Source organism: Carcharhinus amblyrhynchos, chromosome 1 (genome assembly GCF_965287045.1).
Source record: "Carcharhinus amblyrhynchos chromosome 1, sCarAmb.v2.hapA, whole genome shotgun sequence".
NCBI lineage: Eukaryota > Metazoa > Chordata > Chondrichthyes > Carcharhiniformes > Carcharhinidae > Carcharhinus > Carcharhinus amblyrhynchos.
The window spans coordinates 164,254,908-164,272,768 of record NC_137324.1 but is presented as its reverse complement, the minus strand read 5'-3'; the positions used below and the strand labels follow the sequence as shown (position 1 = coordinate 164,272,768).

The window sequence follows — 17,861 nt, the reverse complement described above, 5'->3', positions numbered from 1 at the left end:
GTGGCATTCAGCACTGTTGTTAACACTGCTGCCTCACAGCGCCAGGGACCCGGTTCAATTCTGACCTTGGGTGACTGTGTGGAGTTTGCACTTTCTCCCTGCGTCTCTGTGGGATTCACTCACATTCTCATCAGTAATCTGTAAACTGTGTGTGCTGTTACATGCTCTGTCTGAGGCCAGAACTCTCCATTCACCTGACAAAGGGGCAAACCCCAAAAGTTTGTGAGTTTACTATCAAATAAATTGGCTGGACTTTAACCTGGTGTTGTGAGACTTCGTGCTGTGTTTACCCCAGTCCAACGCCGGCATCTCCACATCTCTGTGGGTTTCTCCAGTTTCCTACCATAGTCCAAAGCTGTGCTAAGTTGCTCCTTCGTGTCCCAAGATGTGTAGGTTAGGGGATTTAGTGGGGCAAATTGGTGGGGTAACTGGGATAGGGCCTGGGTAAGATGAAAGCAAAATACTGCAGATGCTGAAATACGAAACAAAAGCAAAAAATGCTGGAAAATCTAAGCAGGTCTGACAGCAAGTCAGAGTTTCCGATGAAGGGTCACCTAGAATCGAAACACTGGCTCTATTCTTTCCCCACAGATGCTGTCAGGCTTGTTGAGATTTTCCAGCATTTTCTACTTTTGTTGTAGGGCCTGAGTAAGACCCTCTGTCAGAGAGTCGGTGCAGACTCGATGGGCCGAATGGCCTACTTCTGCACTTTAGAGATTCTATGGAGTTGCTAAAAATACAGTGAAGGAAGCCACCCATGGAGCCTACAGCATCTCCATTGTTTTTCCTGCCCCCTGTGCCAATCTGCATTTAAAATCAGAAAAATACATTGAGTTTTTCTTTAAAAAATATAAAAGACCAATATTTTCCGATGTCCATGTGAATGCTGTTGCAAGCATTTGGAACTCAGCCAAATCTTCATTTACTGCAACAGGTGCAGAGAATCCTGCCAGCATGGGCACTCATAAAATTCCAGCCAAATCCTGCTTTGGCTCACTCAGATCATCAGAAGGTGACATCTGTTCTCCCCATTTTTCTGGAAGCTATAATAAGTATTGTACCGGTCTAGAAGGATAGACTATCAAAAGCTAGAATCTGAACTCTGGCTATATTAATCCATTCCAGGCCGAGCTAAGAATGTTATTCATTTCTGAGTAGTGTCAGGTCAAAAAACGTGTGTGAAGAGTCAGCCCACGTATCACCAGTAGCGTATCAGGTAGGTTCATTGCAACTGAAGATCCCAAGCATTGAATCACACCTATAGATCTGATAGACTGGTGATCAAAGCTGCGCATTTTTCAGCTAATTAAGGAACCGTTAGTCATGCAATTTCATGGATTTATTTATTGATAATCTGCAACTCCACTTTTCCACCTTATCCTCATAACCCTTGATTCTCAGCCTTGAACATATTTAACAACTCAACCCCTACAGCCCTCGGCAGTAAAGAATTCCACAGATTCATTACCCTCAGCGAATAAATTCCTCCTCATTTCTGTCTTGAATGGGTGACCCCCTTACTCTGAGATTATACCCTCTGGTTCTAGACACTCCCACAAGGCGAAACAACATCTCAGCATCTATCCTGTCAAGACCCCTGAGAATCCTATATGTCTCAATAAGGCTGCCTCTCATTCTTCTAAACTCCAATGAGTACAGGCCCAATCAACTCCACCTCTCCTCATAAGAAAATCCCTCCATAAGTGGGATCAATCCAGTTAATCATCTGTGGACTGCCTCCACTGCCAATATAGAGCTTTCCTTAGATAAGGGGACCAAAGGAGTTCACAGTATTCCAGGTGGTCTTGTATAGTTTTAGCTTGACTTCCCTATTTTTATATTCATAGAATCATGCAGGAGGCCATTCAACCCATCATGTCTGTACTGACCACAATTCTATTCAGGTCCAACCCCCTAATCCCATGCATTTACCCTAACTAATCCCCCAGACACTAAGGGACAATTTCGCATGGCCAATCCGCCTAACCTGCACATCCTTGAACTGTGGGAGAAAACCAGAGCGTCTGGAGGAAACCCACGCAGACAGTGACCTGAGGTTGGAATCGAACCCGGGTCCCTAGCGTTGTGAGGCAGCAGTGCTAACCACTGTGCCACCGTGTCGTAATCCTTCTCTGAACTGCTTTCAACACACTGGGTGGGATTTTCTGGCCATGCTGGTCCCAAAACCAGAAAATTCCACCCAAATGTCAACAAACCTTTCCGTGGTCCACCCCTCACCCGCATCGATTCCCATGGTGGGCAGAATGGGAAAACTCCTTAATTATGGTGATAATGGATAAACCTGGAATTCTCATCAAAACGTAAGCTTTGGAACTGGAACCTCCATTGTCTCTCTTATCCGGAACTGTGTGGATTGCAGGAATGGGTTGGCTTTTTAACCGTACCATCAATTCTCATCGTTTAACATCATCCCACTCGCATCAGAGCTGGTTTCAGCTCCAATCCCCTCGCACAGCTTCTGAAGCACTGGTCCCCAGGCATAGAATTACTCTGACACCTTAGAAGGCTGTCATGTGATAAGACAAACATCTGTGATTTACATACATTACCGCGAGTGACGGACGTTATGATTGCTTTCAACCTGATTGACCTCTCCAGCCAGGATTCATCACATAACCACCTTGCTCCATTATTCATGGTCTCGGAGCGATCAATAATCACCACTGTTTAAGCGTTTGTGTTACATGAAGCATGTTGCTGCCTCTACGTTTTTTACAATCGCATACATTTGCTTGTATATAGGAGAAAGGTGAAGCATTGGCGTAAAATAAAATTAACTTTATTTTGTTGGCCCAGAATCTGCTCAGGGTTAATTAACACGTCGGATTTATATACTGGTTTACGTCGTTCAGACATCTTTAGTTCAGACATCTAAATATTGATCCCAAGTGGTGCTTATTCACAACAGGAAGATGGCGATCAAACAAAAAAACCACACCCTTAAATTATAACCAGAGTTTCTGAATCCTGTTCAGATTAGCACTGCTGCCTCACAGGGACCCAAGTTTAATTCCAGCCTCAGGCCACTGTCTGTGCAGAGCGATCACGTCCTTCCCCGTGTCTGTGTGGTTTCCTCCGGGTGCTCTGGTGTCCTCCCACAATCTGAAGATGTGTGGGTTACCAGAGCACCCAGAGGAGACCCGTACAGCCACTGGGAGGATGTGCAAATGCCACGCCGACAGTGACCCAAACTGGGAACTGAACCCAGGTCCCTAATGCTGTGAGGCAGCAGTGCTAACCACTGTGCCACCAAGCTGCCCCATAGTTCAAAGATGTGCGGTTTAGGTGGACTGGCCATGCTAAATTGTTCGTAGGATCTCGGTGGGATTGTTGTTGGTGCAGGCTCGATGGGCCGAAGGTCCTCCTTCTGCACTGCAGAGAACTTCTGATTCTATGGCTCCAATATTCGTCCACATTCAAATCAGCCCGTCATACGTGAGGTGGCTCTTACAGGTTCAATGGAACACTTGAAAATAATTATTTCTCCTCAGATTTTACCATTTTGATTCTAAGTGCTGAATCTGGGAGTGTTTCAGATCCGACTTTTACTCCCATTCTCCGGCGTCCCCACGCGCACTCTGCCTGAAAAAGAAGCAGCGCTGCAGAAGCCTGTGGGTGGGGATTATCGCGCCCGAAACATCGCTGCTCCGATCGGAACCTTCAACTGCGCATGCGCAGTAAAGAAAAATAGAAAAACACTCCCCTGCCACACTGCCCCTGAACCAGATAATGTCCCCCGCCCCCCCCACAGACATTGCCCCAACCGCTCAACATAACTGTCCCCCCTTATCCTCCCACCACCCCCTGCTACGCAGACCAATCACGGCCCCTTACCACCCCCCCCCACCTTCCTCCTCCATTGATCGCACGCAGAGTGGCAGTGAACCCCCCTTCCCGCCCAGCAGAGAGTGATCTGACCCACCTCCCTCCCCCCCACCGCCACCAGAGAGCCACCTGCACTCCCCCCACCCCTCCCCTCACCACCACCACTGATCTGAGTCAGAGAGCCGCCAGAAGCTCTGAACTTACCTCCTCGCGCCAAATCTGGATGGACGAGCGCAGTGCGAAAGGGGGAAGCGCTGGGAAGTTTGGGCGTCCAGCCCATTATTGACGTTGCACACTTTTTGGGTGCGGTGCTGACGGCGGCCATTTGAGGCCCTTGATAAAGAGGGAACGGGCGTGGAGGCAGTCACGGATTGTGCTGCTCGCCTCACGCCCAACTTTACCAAGATTTCACACCCAAAATCTGGTGCAAAGCGCTGGTAAAATCGGGCCCAGAGAAGCAGAATATTTATTTTCCACGGCAGAGGGAGCTGACCAGAATGCACCAACAAGATACTGTCAGGGGAAGCATGTGGCTGATTCCCAGCTGAAGGGAATTGCATGAGTGCAAGGAAAAACCTTGCAGTAATGGAGAAGCAAGTGAGATAGAAAGCGACAGAATTCAATCCCAAAGTGGGAATTACTCACCACTGGCAGCACTGTGTGGGGCATGTTTGGATAAGGGCAGTAGTCAGCAATGGCCACGTATGGTCTGTAGACTAAAGATGTATTAGAATCCACAAAAGTTCGACTTCCAAGAGACGGAGAACTCAGAAGCCAAGGGTTCAAGCCTAAAGTGATAAAATAATTAAAAACAAGACATAAATATGTGGGTTTTCTTATTTTGTTTTGATTTTCTATTAAGGACTTTATTTGAAATATCATGGAGTTAAGTCTCTGGAATGAGTAAGGAAGATACATTTTTTCCTCAGCTTTAAGCACAAGTCCTTTCGTTTTTAGTAAGAAAATGATTTTACTGCACTCGAACCAGACTTATCTTTCAGTGGCAAATGTGGTGGGGAGACACACTGGGAGGTCTCTGGTGCCTCCTAGTGGCTGTGTAGAGAGAGAGAGCATTTGTGACAGCCTGACAAGTCAATCAGACCACAGGCATCAGGACATTTTACTAATGTTCTTAGGCAAAAATAATGTTTTCAAAAATACATTGAATCTTTTTTGTAATAGTTCACAGGACCTGATGGTAGAAGCAAATCAAACACCTGGCTGAGTGCATTCATCATAGCAAGAATTGGGCCAAAGTGTAAAACAAGTGTTAGAAATAATTTGGTACCCTTCAATGTTACAATGCTTAAGATCCCTATAGTGCAGAAGGAGGCCATTAGGTCCATCAAGTCTTACACCAACTCTCCGACACAGCGACTTTCCCAGGCCCACCCACCCCACCTCTCTCCCTAACCCTGTAAACCCATGCTTTTACCCCTCTTAATCTACATACCTAGTGGTGTGCCGCAGGGATCAGTGCTATTTGTCATCTATATCAATGATCTGGATGATAATATAGTAAATTGAATCAGCAAATTTGCTGATGATACAAAGATTGGAGGTGTAGTGGACAGTGAGGAAGGTTTTCAAAGCTTGCAGAGGGATTTGGACCAGTTAGAAAAATGGGCTGAAAAATGGTAGATGGAGTTTAATGCAGACAAGTGTGAAGTATTGCACTTTGGAAGGACAAACCAAGGTAGAACATACAAGGTAAATGGTAGGACACTGAAGAGTGCAGTAGAGCAAAGGGATCTGGAAATATAGATACATAATTCCCTAAAAGAGGCATCACAGATAGACAGGGTCATAAAGAGTGCTTTTGGTACATTGGCCTTTATAAATCAAAGTATTGAGTATAAGAGTTGGAATGTTATGGTGAGGTTGTATAAGACATTGGTGAGGCCAAATTTAGAGTATTGTGTGTAGTTTTGATCATCTAATTTGATCATTAATAAGGTTGAAAGAGTGCAGAGAAGGTGTACAAGGATGTTGCCGGGACTTGAGAAAGTGAGTTACAGAGAGAGATTGAATAGGTTAGGACTTTATTCCCTGGAGCGTAGAAGAATGAGGGGAGATTTGATAGAGGTGTATAAAATTATAATGGGTACAGATAGAGTAAATGCAAGCAGGCTTTTTCCACTGAGGTTAGGTGAGAAAACAAACTAGAGGACATGGGTTGAGGGTGAAGGCTGAAAAATTTAAAGGGAATATTAGGGGGGGCTTCATCACAGAGAGTGGTGGGAGTATAGGTACATGGATGAGATGGATGTGGAGGGATATGGTCCAGATGCAGGTCAGTGGGACTAGGCAGAAAAATGGTTCAGCACAGCCAAGAAAGGTCAAACCGCCTGTTTCTGTGCTATAACGTTCTATAGGGGCAATTTAGCACAGTCAACCCACCTAACCTGCATATCTTTCAATAGTGGGAGAAAACTGGAGCAACCAGAGGAAATTCACACAGACACAGGGAAAACATGCAAACTCCACTCAGTTACCAAAGGCTGGAATTGAACGCAGATCCCTTGTACACCGCCCCAGTGATCGTACCTCGTGTGTAAAGCAACAGTGCTAACCACTGTGCCATCATGCCATTTACTTTGTATATAAACCATACACGTGAGCTGATGAGCTCAATGCATTCTACACCCGTTTTGAGCAAGAGGTCACCAAGAGCATGCTCTCCACCTTGGAAGCCCTGGATGAACCTGTATCTGGGGTCACCATTGCAGATGTCAGAGCAGCTTTCTCGAAGGTTAACCCAGGGAATGCAACTCGCCCGGATGAGCACTCAGATCCTACATGGATCAGGTGGCGTGGGTATTCGCAGGCATCTTCAACCTTTCTTTACAACAACCTGAGGTCCCTATCTTCTTCGAGAAGATGACCATCACCTCAGTACCTAAGAAAAGCCAAGAAGTGTGCCTTAATGACTATCGTCCAGTGGCTCTTATATCCATCATTACGAAGTGCTTCAAAAGGCTAGTCATGGCACAAATCAATTCCAGTCTCCCGGATTACTTGGATTCACTACAGTTTGCCTATCGCTGCATCAGGTCCACAGCAGATGCCAACTCCCTGGCCCTGCACTCAACCCTGGAACACCTACATAACAAGAACTCTACGTCAGACTCCTATTTATTGATTACAGCCCAGTCTTCAATACCATTATTCCTATGGACCTCATCTCCAAACTCCATGGCCTGGGATTCAGGATCCAGCCACAGAGGAGCCGAACTCCCTAACCCACAGACCACAATCAGAAAGTTTGGGTAACAACACCTCCTCCATGGTCATCCTCAACACCAATGCCCCACAAGGCTGTATTCTCAGCACCCTACTATACTCCTTATACACCTATGTGGACAAATTCCCCTCCAATTTGAATTTTCAGCTTGCTGATGACACCACGTAGTGGGTCGGATCTCAAACAATAACGAGATATGGCAGGACGAAAAGAAACAGAATGGTAATTAAAATGGGAGGGGGAATATTGAATAATGGCTGTCACACTGAAGGATGTTTGAGGCATGCACGAATGATTTTCTCTGATGTTAGGTATGTGAGGCACTGCCAACAGATGAGATGTTCTTTGTTTCATGTCACTAGTATCCCTTTACTGACCTTGTTCCTGTTGAGACGTCCCAGTTAGAATTGAATTAATGTCCCCCTGAAACAAAAAGGATCACAGCTGAGTTAAGGGATGTTAGAATTGAAATTGCCCTTTGCAGCAATTCCTGGGAGTAACTTTTAATCCCGCCTGGTTTTTTTTCTCCTAATTCAACCAAAATTGAGTCATAACCACCAGGGAAGATGTTGAATAAGGATGTCGCACTTTTCTCTGAGATTCAGAGGTGACTTGACATAGGTCTTTACAATTATGAAGGGGTTCGATGGAGTGGATGTGGAGAAACTGTTTCCACTTACGCGGGGGAGCCCAGAACAAGAGGGGGAAGGGCTGCTGGTGGTGGTGTTGTCGCTGGACTAGTGACCCAGAGACCAGGGTTTGAATGTCACCATGATATTGTAATAGACTTACTCAGGATCTGCGAATCAGGATTTAATGGAAAAGGGAATGTAGGAGCTGGAGTCAGCAGTCTAAAATGACCACTGAACCCCTAGAGGAAGGAGGCTATTCGGCCCATCAAGCCTGTACCGACAACAATCCCACCCAGGCTCCAACCCTGTAACTCCAAGTATTTACCCTGCTAATCCCCCTGACACTGAACCTGAAAGTGAGAGTGTTTCAGATCCGACTTTTAGACCTGTTCTGAGGCAACCCCATACGCACTCTACCTGCTAAAATATCAGTGATTCTGAATCGTGCTGTGGGTGGGGGTTTATCGTGCCTGAAACACTGCAGCTCCGATCAACACCTCCAACTGCACACGTGCAGTAAAAAAGTAGAAATACGTTCTCCTGCCATATCACCCCCAGGCTGGATAATGCCTCCCCACCTGACCCCCACAGACATTGCCCCACCCCCACAACATAACTGACCTGCTTATCCCCCCCAACCAGACTGATCGCGGGCCTCTCCCCCACCACTAATCACACACAGAGTGCAGCAGACCCCCTCCCCATTCTCCCACCACCAATCATAAGCAGAATGGCAGTGGACCCCCCTGCCTCCCTCCCTCCTCCACCAAAGAGCCATCTGACCCACCTCCCTCTTCCCCCCCACCACTCAAGAGTCATCTGACCTGCCTCCCCACACTCCCCCCCCATAACCATCGATCTGAGTCAGAAAGCAACCAGAAGCTCAGAACTTACCTCCTCAGAAACTGGAGTGCCCAAACTGGGTCTTTGTGGGCCATATCTGTTTCATGCTGAATGTGGACAGATGAACTCCGTGGTAAAGGGGGAAGTGCTGATAAGTTTGGACGTCCAGCCCATTATGTCAATTTAAATGCATACAAAAGGGGGTAAAGGGGGAACCAGTGGGGAGGCGGGTGCGGATAGCACTATTCGCTTCATAAGAACATAAGAAATAGGAGCAGGAGTAGGCCATCTAGCCCTTTGAGCCTGCCCCGCCATTCAATAAGATCATGGCTGATCTGAAGTGGATCAGTTCCACTTTCCCACTTTCTCCCCATAACCCTTAATTCCCTTGTCTGTCAAAAACCTATCTACCCGCGTCTTAAATATATTTAGCGAGGCAGCCGCCACCACTTCAACAGGCAGAGAATTCCAGAGATTCACCACCCTTTGAGTGAAGAAGTTCCTCCTCAACTCTGATCTAAACTGCCCCCCCTTATCCTGAGGCTGTGCCCTCTAGTCCTGCTGTCCTTTCTGAGCAGGAAGAATCTCTCCACTTCTACCCTATCCATCCCCTCCATTATCTTATGCTTCATGCCCGACTTTATCAAGTTTTGGCGCCCAAAAACGTGATGGTAAAATCAGGCCCCAAGGGTTGATTTAATATGACCGATCAACCTAACTGACACATCTTTGGGCTGTGGGAGGAAACTGGGGCACCTGGACGAAACCCATGCAGACACAAGAAGAACGTGCAACCTCCATACAGACAGTCACCCGAGGCTGGAATTGAACCTGGGTCCCTGGCGCTGCGAGGCAGCAGCGCTAACCGCTGCGCCACCCTAACGGAGCTGGAAGACAGATACAGCCTGACTTGTTGCACGTGGGACAAGATCTAGCTCGGTTTAACTACTGGTTCCTTTCTTTATCCAATGGCTCTCCTCTCACTTGTACTAGAGATACTTCCACTGATTGGGAGGACTCATTTCCTCCGCCACAATTTTTGACAAGCAGGGAGTTTGATTTATGGAAGTTCAATGAAGTCCTTTGCAGTGAGTGAAGTACTGGTGGCTCAGAAATGCCTTCAGTATGGAAGATCAGTCTGATTCTGCTGCTACCCACGGTGAACCTTGCATTTCAAGAATATATATCGGGGGCTGCACATGTCACTCTCCCTATTTCTGCTTCCTCTGAATGATTAAAGATATAATTCTGAGTCTGACTTAGTGTTGCCTGGTGAAGAAGCGTTCAATTTATTTGCAGTGATATTTTTGAACGGGTTGCATTCTTTACAAAACACATACATGATGGACCAACATGTTGGTATGTGCGGTTCTGAGTCCCTTCATTTGGAACAGTCCCTGGTTCTTCGTGTGATACAATCCATCACTTTTACATCACAGTTTGAATTGCACGGGTGCCTGCTCCTGACTCAAAGCCAACTATTCATCCAGTCGCTCTCTGTCCCTCAGAAAGTACCCCATCTGGGGAGAGCAGTGTGAAAACTATGGTACAATTCCTAGCTGATTTGCGTGGGTTGAACTTTAGCCCCACTGTCGGTCTGAATCAAAAGGCTCCCCGTGGCACAAGTGAATGCAGCACCAGCCTTTTTGTTGTTGCTACGTTACAAGCAAAAAGGTTCTTCTACAGCAAATAGCTCGCAGAGTTTAAATAGCCTAGCCACTATCACAGGACAGCAACATGCATCAAATAATAAATGGACTCTAGCTTATTGGTAAACTCCATTGTAATACAGCGGTAAAATGTGTCATTAAGTCATGCCAATCTATGAAGCTATAATATTAAACAACACTGGTGTAGTCCATGGGCAGCACAATGGTACAGTGGTTAGCACTGCTGCCTCACAGCACCAGGGACCTGGGTTCGATTCCTGGCTTGGGTCACTGTTTGTGTGGAGTTTGCACATTCTCCCTGTGTCTCTGTGGGTTTCCTCCAGGCGCTCCGGTTTCATCCCACAGTCCAAAGATGTGCAGGTTAGGTTGACTGGCCATGTTAAATTGCCCCATAGTGTCAGGGAGATTAGTAGGTTAAATACACGGGGTTACAGGGCTAGGGCCTGGGTGGGATTGAGGTCAGTACAGGCTGATGGGCCAAATGGCCTCCTTCTGCACTGTGGAAGTTCTATGACTCTATGAGACCAACCACTGCAGACAAAGTTCAGAATGTGTGCTAAAGAGGCTTCCTTTATATGACTTTACTGCCCCGCATCTCTTAACAACAACGACCTGCATTTATATAGCACTACAAGAACATAAGAAATTGGAGCAGGAGTAGGCCATTTGGCCCCTCGAGCCTGCTCTGCCATTCAATAAGATCATGGCTGATCTTGTTTGTGGATTTATCTCCACTTACTTTCCCAAGGTAAGGGTTATCAAGCAAATTGAGGATGAATTAGATGTTCTTTACACTCAAGATTCCTACCTGCTGGTGGTGTGACGGCAGAAAGGTGCGTGTGTACTCCAGGATCGCAGTGTCGTTCAGCATGTCTTCAGCCTCCTCTATCAGCCCTTTGTTAATGAAGCCACGTCGGTAGAGTTCCCTCACCAACCGTATAATCAGGCTGTTCCTGCAGTGGCATTTCTGGACCAGGCAGGACAGTTTCGCCTATCAGGAGTACAATAAACAAGATGCATTAAGTGCCTTCAATGAGGTTACTTTTTCACCCCCTATCCAAATGAATAAAAAAAAAATCATGGATTAACACCTTGAGGCCTGGGGGAGGAGAAAAGTGGGAGAAAATACATTCAAAGAAAAAGGCAGACAAATAAATATCGAAACAAATGTTATCTTCTGCGGGCGGCACGGTGGTGCGCACTGCTGCCTCACAGCGCCAGGGACCTGGATTCAATTCCAGCCTGGGGTCACTGTCCATGTGGAGTTTGCACATTGTCTGCGTGGGTTCCTCCCAATTTGCAAAGATGTGCAGATTGACCATGCTAAATTGCCCCTTTTTGTCAGGGGGGATTAGCAGGGTAAATACTTGGGGTTACAGGTATTGGGTAGGATTGTTGTCGGTACAGGTTCGATGGGTCGAATGGCCTCCTACTGCACTGTAGGGATTCCATGATTTTCCTTAATGAAGTCAGTCAACATGACAAGATCGATCAGCTACGTGAATTGTACTTTGAACCGAAAGGTTACCTTCAGTGGAGCTAGCAGCAATTCGCCTTCTCTCCTTTTCCTCTGCAGTTCCTCAAACTGAAATAGAACAAACATGATCTTGAAGCAATAAATCGTAACACACTTTGCAACATTTCTAGAGTGTTCCTGATGTCCAGGCGTTACAGCTGAAAAGCACTGCCAATTAAAGGAGGAGACGTTTTGGAGTTTACGGATAGCAGGGGATTGGGTGGCAACATGGAAAGTATGGAATATTTAATCACAGCAATCATAAATTGAGGAAGGAATGAGTCTGAAGCCAGCCTGTACCTTGGGACAGGTTTATTTACAAGTCTGCAGAACAGATGCACAGAGGCAGGGATTTTCCAGTCCCATTCGTCATGGGGGTGGTTCAGTCTGTTGACTTTGGCTGCTGAACTTCTTGCCACCTGTCTCACCATGATTAGGTTAGGTGGATTGGTCGTGTTAAACTGCCCCTTAGTGTCCCAAGATGTGTAGGTCAGCAGGAACCGGCAGGGTAAATATGTGCGGTTATGGGGATAGAGCCTGGGTGGGATTATAGTGCAGACTCAGTGGGCCGAATGGCCTCTTTCTGCACTGTAGGGATTCTATTATTCTACGATGGGCCTGGAAAATCCCACCCATTACCTCTCAGTTCCCCTGCAATACCCATTGTGAAGACCTTGTTACGTTCTTGTAATAAAGCCCGAATGCTTCTCCGACTGGGGACAGCCACTCTGGATTCCCAAGTTAAAGCGTGCGCCCTACTGCAGCCCAATTCCAACAATAACATGGAACCAAAGGCAGGAATCTCCGATTTCATCCCCCACCCGCCACCAATGAGAATGAAGAATTTGACCAAATCTCCATTGACTGCAGCTGCACTGGAGAATGCCAGCCGCGAGAGAGGTCGGAAGTTTCCAGCGCAGCTGAATCGGGGAGAGATGGAGAGGAATGGTGTTTGCAGAGGTGGAAGCAAGCGGTTCCTATGACGGATGGAATATGAGGGGAATTGTAACTGTCTGTGAAAAGTGTGGGGCCTTGTCATCTCAAGAGTTGCTGTTGGGGAGGGGGGGGGGGGGGGGGGTGGTGGTGTGGGGGGGCCTGGATCCATTTCAGTGGTCTGGCCTCACAAATATCAATATGGCAAGCTTTTGCCTGCAACCCACACTGTGTAGCAACATGAGAAATAATGCAAAGACTTATTAATACTCCGTCTTTTATTTATAATTATTTGTAGGTGCCAGTCTTGACTCACTCACACTTTCAAATCTCACTGCTGAACACTGAGCATCAAATCTAGTCCGAGTGAGCGCTGCACAGTGTTTCCATATGGAATATTCAACTAAGGCCCAGTTTGCTCTCTCAGATGGGTGCAATAGGTCCCATGGCATTATTTCAAGGAAATTGCTGTCCAGTGTTCTGGACAACAATGACTCCTCACGCCAGGCTGTTATCTCATTGTGGTCTATGGGGCTTCCAGTGAACTAACTGACTGCTGCACATTTCCTACATGACAACAGTGACTACACTGCAAAAGCAATAGAATGGCTGTAAAGCCATTTGGGACACCCTGCGGTTGTGGAAGGTGCCAAATAAATGTAAGTTCCTTCTTTTATTTACTAAGGACACAGCATAAGTTGCTGGAAAATCTCAGCAGGTCTGACAGCACCTGTGGAGAGAGAATAGAAACAACATTTTGAATGTGGGTGACCCTTCATCAGAGCTGAAGACCAGGAAAATGAGACAGGATTTACACTGAGAATCCTGTCTACTGAGAGGGTGAGGGGTGGGGTGGGAATCTATGCCCTTCCTATCACTTACAGCCACCACACACCTCCCCCTCACAGTATAAATTTTGTCCGCACTATTTTACTTTTAACATAATATACGTTGATCATTTCTCAGTTTTAAATGAAGCAACTCTCTTAATCACATCTCAATGCAACCCTGAAACCTCAAGAAGAACTGCTTCCTCACAGAGCCAGGGGTTGGGTTCTATTCTAGACTTAGTTCTCTGTGTGGAGTTTGTACATTCTTGCCATGTCTGCTTGGGTTTCCTGCAGATGCTCCAGTTTCCTCCCACAGTGCAAAGATTAGGTGGATTGGCAATGCTAAACTGCCCCTTAGTGCCCAAAGAGGTGTAGGTCAGAGGGGATTAGCAGGTTAAATATGTGAGGTTACGGAAATAAGGTCTGGGTGGGATGCTCCATCATAGAATCAGTGCAGACTGGATGGGCCGACTGGTCTGCTTTTGCACTTTGGTATTCTAAGCAGCCATTACAGCAAACACTAAATTGAATAACAGTGATCGCTGTTGCACATCAGTCTATCGGATGCCAAGGCTTGTAGAAACTGGAAGAGGAGAACCAGAGTGCTAACTGGAGAGAGTGCAATGACAAAGCACCTTTAGCACCAGACTGCAGAGATATTACAAAGCTTAAATCACATCGGCTTATGCAATTGGCCATCAATCAGCAAAATAATCTATATGGAAATACTTTCTCTTTGGTATCTGTTCAACAATTGTAATTGCCTCCATCAAGAAAATGTTTTCAATTTCACATGAAGAGAAAAACACAAATCTTCCCCTGATGACCAACTTTCTTTTTATCTTTGCACTCCGCTCGAATACTAAATGTGGAATTACAGCGCACAGCACAACAGTCAAACATCGATCAAAAATGGTGATAATGAACAGGGTCAAAGAAAGGATTTTTAGATGGATTTTGGAGATCACAAAAGTCAAGGTAAGGTTCCAAAGTTAGAAGTTAAATCAACTTTAAAAAGCTAATGCATTTATTGATAAAAAAAAACTAATTGGCTGGTATTTTACGACCTCATTCAGGCAAGAATTGAGAATTCCGTTCAGTGAGCCTCACCCCTCACGGAATCAGAGCGGGAATGCCAGTAAAATTCCTTCTAATTTTAAAAATACTTCAAGTACAATATTTCAAAATACTTCAAGCACAATATTATGATTATAATGGGTTATGATAGTTTGAATATCACATTTAGACTTGTGGCTCACAGCTTGGTATGGCTCCTGCTCTATCCAAAACCCCCAAAAAAACTACAAAGGGTCATGAATGAAGCCCAATCCATCATGCAAACCAGCTTCCCATCCACTGACTTTGTCGACACTTGCTACTGCCTCGGCAAAGCAGCCAACATAATCAAGGACCCCAAACACCCCGGACATTCTCTCTTCCACTTTCTTCCTTCGGGAAAAATATGCAAAAGTCTGAGGTCACGTACCAACCGACTCAAGAACAGCTTCTTCCCTGCTGCCACCAGATTTTTGAATGGACCTACCTTGTATTAAGTTGATCTTTCTCTCCACCCTAGCTATGACTGTAACACAATTGTCTGTATGGTGGGCAAGAAACAATACTTTCCACTGTATGCTAATACATGTGACAATAATAAATCAAATCAAAATCAGCAGATTGACATCATTATTGATTTGACTTGCTGCATCTCCCTTGTTTTTCATCACATGGGATTATTCCATCCTTAAAGTTACAAAGCCAATGCTCAGAGTGGACTGGGCAAACCCAAATCCATTCCTTGCTTACTCCAAAATCAAAAGTCAAAATCCAAATGAATCCAATTCATTGTCCCCACAAGAGCGTGTGATTCCAAATAAACCAGTTGGACTTTAACCTGGTTTTGTGAGAGCTCTTATTGTACCCACCCCAGTCCAACACTGGCATCTCCACATCATCCCCACAAGAGAGACAAAGAAGATCCAAGCTGATGGTATTGCACCCCATCTTGGGCTTGATCTGATGCTTGATCTTAACCAAAAGGCCATATCTCGCTCTGAGACTATCCTTTTTTTTTGCTGTGTCCATCTCAAGCAGCGAGTTGTTCGTTCAATTGGGACTGTCTCTCTGTTTAGATTCATTTTAACCTCAGGTTATAAAGTAATGGTGCATCAGTGCATTCAGATTTGGACTCAATTACTGGTCAAGCTTCAACAATTTTGGTATGGAATAAAATGTCGCCAAGATACTGTGCTCGACCAACAAGAGTGGCAATTGTCCAAACTGACGCAAAGACATGCACAAGATATTCTCTCATCTTAATCCAGTCAAGGAAAGGGTCCCTGTCAATCATCTTTTGGAATAAAACCAACCATTGATACACAAATCCAAAAAAAATGAAGAAATGCAGCTGTCACTCAAAGTGACAATTCTCCGGCTGTTTGCTATTGGGAGATTCGCTCGCGGTAACATCGTATTGTGTAATGTGTGTTATGACATCACTATACTTCAGATCCTACGGAGGTTAATCCAATTCTTCAAAGAAGCATGAACAAGATGATCTTCACAAAAAAATCCTATTGCCACAAGACAACACTTTTACCATTAAACTGATGAATTATAAGGCCTTCCCTAGTCTGCACACAAAAATTAGGCAACTCTCAAGATCTAAGAAAGGATAACACCAGGAAGGGTTGGCAAAGGTTGAAGTTTCCCTCCCATGATTCATTGAGGGAGTACATTAAATTTTGGGTATATTTAAAAGATCTTGTAGCTCCCTCTTCTGGAATTGGTCATAACTGCAGATGCGGCTCAAATCTTCTTCCCAAGTTCTCTGCCAGGGCCAGAATTCTCCAGCCTCCCATCAGCGGGTTTTTCAGCAGCAAGTGGTGGCTCGCTAGTGTCAGGATCGTCCAGTCCCACCGTTGTCAATGGGATTTCCCATGGTAGCCACCCCACATTGCCGGGAAACCCACAGTGGGGTGCTCCGCCAGAAAATCCGCCACTAGAAAATAGCCAGAGAATGGTGGCCTAGATGTGACCCCCAGCGGAGACAAGTCCCAAATACACTCCAACCAGAACAGGAATGGGGGATTGAACATTGTGCTGTGGACATCAGTCTGATCCATACTGACCATCCAACCAACTGGACAAACCCCTCCCCCCCACTTGCCCACCAAGGATTCCGGGTTGCTATGGCAGCATGCACTTTTACCTGCATGTTGTAGCTGGGAGCTATAAAAGAGTGACAGTAGAGGCTCCAAGGGGGTTGGCATGGTGGCACAGTGGTTAGCACTGTTGCCTCACAGCTCCAGGGACCAGAGTTCAATTCCAGCCAGTGTGGAGTTTGTACATTCTCCCCATGTCTGTGTGGGTTTCCTCCAGGTGCTCTGGTTTCCTCCCAGAGTCCAAAGATGTGTGGGTTGGGTTGATTGGCCATGCTAAATTGACCTTAATGTCAGGGGGAGGAGCAGGGTAAATATGTGGGATTACGGGAATAGAGCCTGGGTGGGAATGTGGTTGGTGCAGACTCGATGGGCCAAGTGAGATTCTATGATGGATCAAAAACTCCTGTTAATGAGCATATAGCAAAAGACACTATAATCCAAAGTTAACACCGGGACTGCAATATCAAACTAAGCTTTAGCATGGTGCTGCTGGCAATCTTATTTTTATGTTTTATTCTTTAATGAGATGTCAGCAACACTGGCCAGGCCAGCATTCATTGCCCATCCCTAATTGCCCCTGTAAAGATGATGGTGAGCCTCCGGCTTGAATCGCTGAAGTCTGTGGTGTAGGTACATCCACAGTGCTGTTAGGGAGTTTTAACCCAGCGACAGTGAAGAAATGGTTGATGTAATTCCAAGACAGAATGTTGAGTGACTTGGGAGTGGAGGTGGGGAGAACTTGCAAGTGGTGGTGTTCCCCTGAATCTGCTGCCCTTTGTTCTCCTGAGGGGTGGAGTTAGCTGGTGGTTTATCATGTGGATTAATGATGATACATTTCTCATCAACTTAATGCCTCTTGGGGCGGGGAAGCATGTTTGTTTTGCACTCTTTCAGTTTCCCTCAGTGTCCTAGGATATTTTATTATGTTAACAGCGCTATCTGGAGACATTGCGAATGGGACCAGGAGGCGGCCATTTGGCCCTTCAAGTCTGCTCCACCTATTCAATAGCCTAATCCTGCTTTCTCCCCATAACTATCGATCCCATTCACCCCAAGCGCTATATTTGACCGCCTCCTGAATACATTCAATGTTTTGGCATCAATTGCTTCCTGTGGTAATGAATTCCACAGACTCACCACTCTTTGGGTAAAGAAACGTCTCCTCATCTCCATCCTAAATGGT

General features: G+C 45.9%; 1 protein-coding gene across 4 annotated transcripts in view; it reads right to left on the bottom strand.

Annotated features, from left to right (window-relative positions):
- Positions 1 to 17,861, bottom strand: part of LOC145346972 (uncharacterized) — a 464,774-nt gene that overhangs the window by 47,256 nt on the left and 399,657 nt on the right. For all 4 annotated transcript variants that reach the window (XM_080194876.1, XM_080194853.1, XM_080194862.1 and 1 more), the window contains 4 exons: positions 11,764 to 11,820; positions 11,044 to 11,226; positions 7,468 to 7,513; positions 4,492 to 4,634 (listed from right to left, as the gene is read on the bottom strand). In XM_080194876.1, coding sequence (XP_080051002.1) covers positions 4,492 to 4,634; positions 7,468 to 7,513; positions 11,044 to 11,226; positions 11,764 to 11,820 — 429 coding nt within the window. The remainder of the gene's footprint in view (positions 1 to 4,491; positions 4,635 to 7,467; positions 7,514 to 11,043; positions 11,227 to 11,763; positions 11,821 to 17,861) is intronic.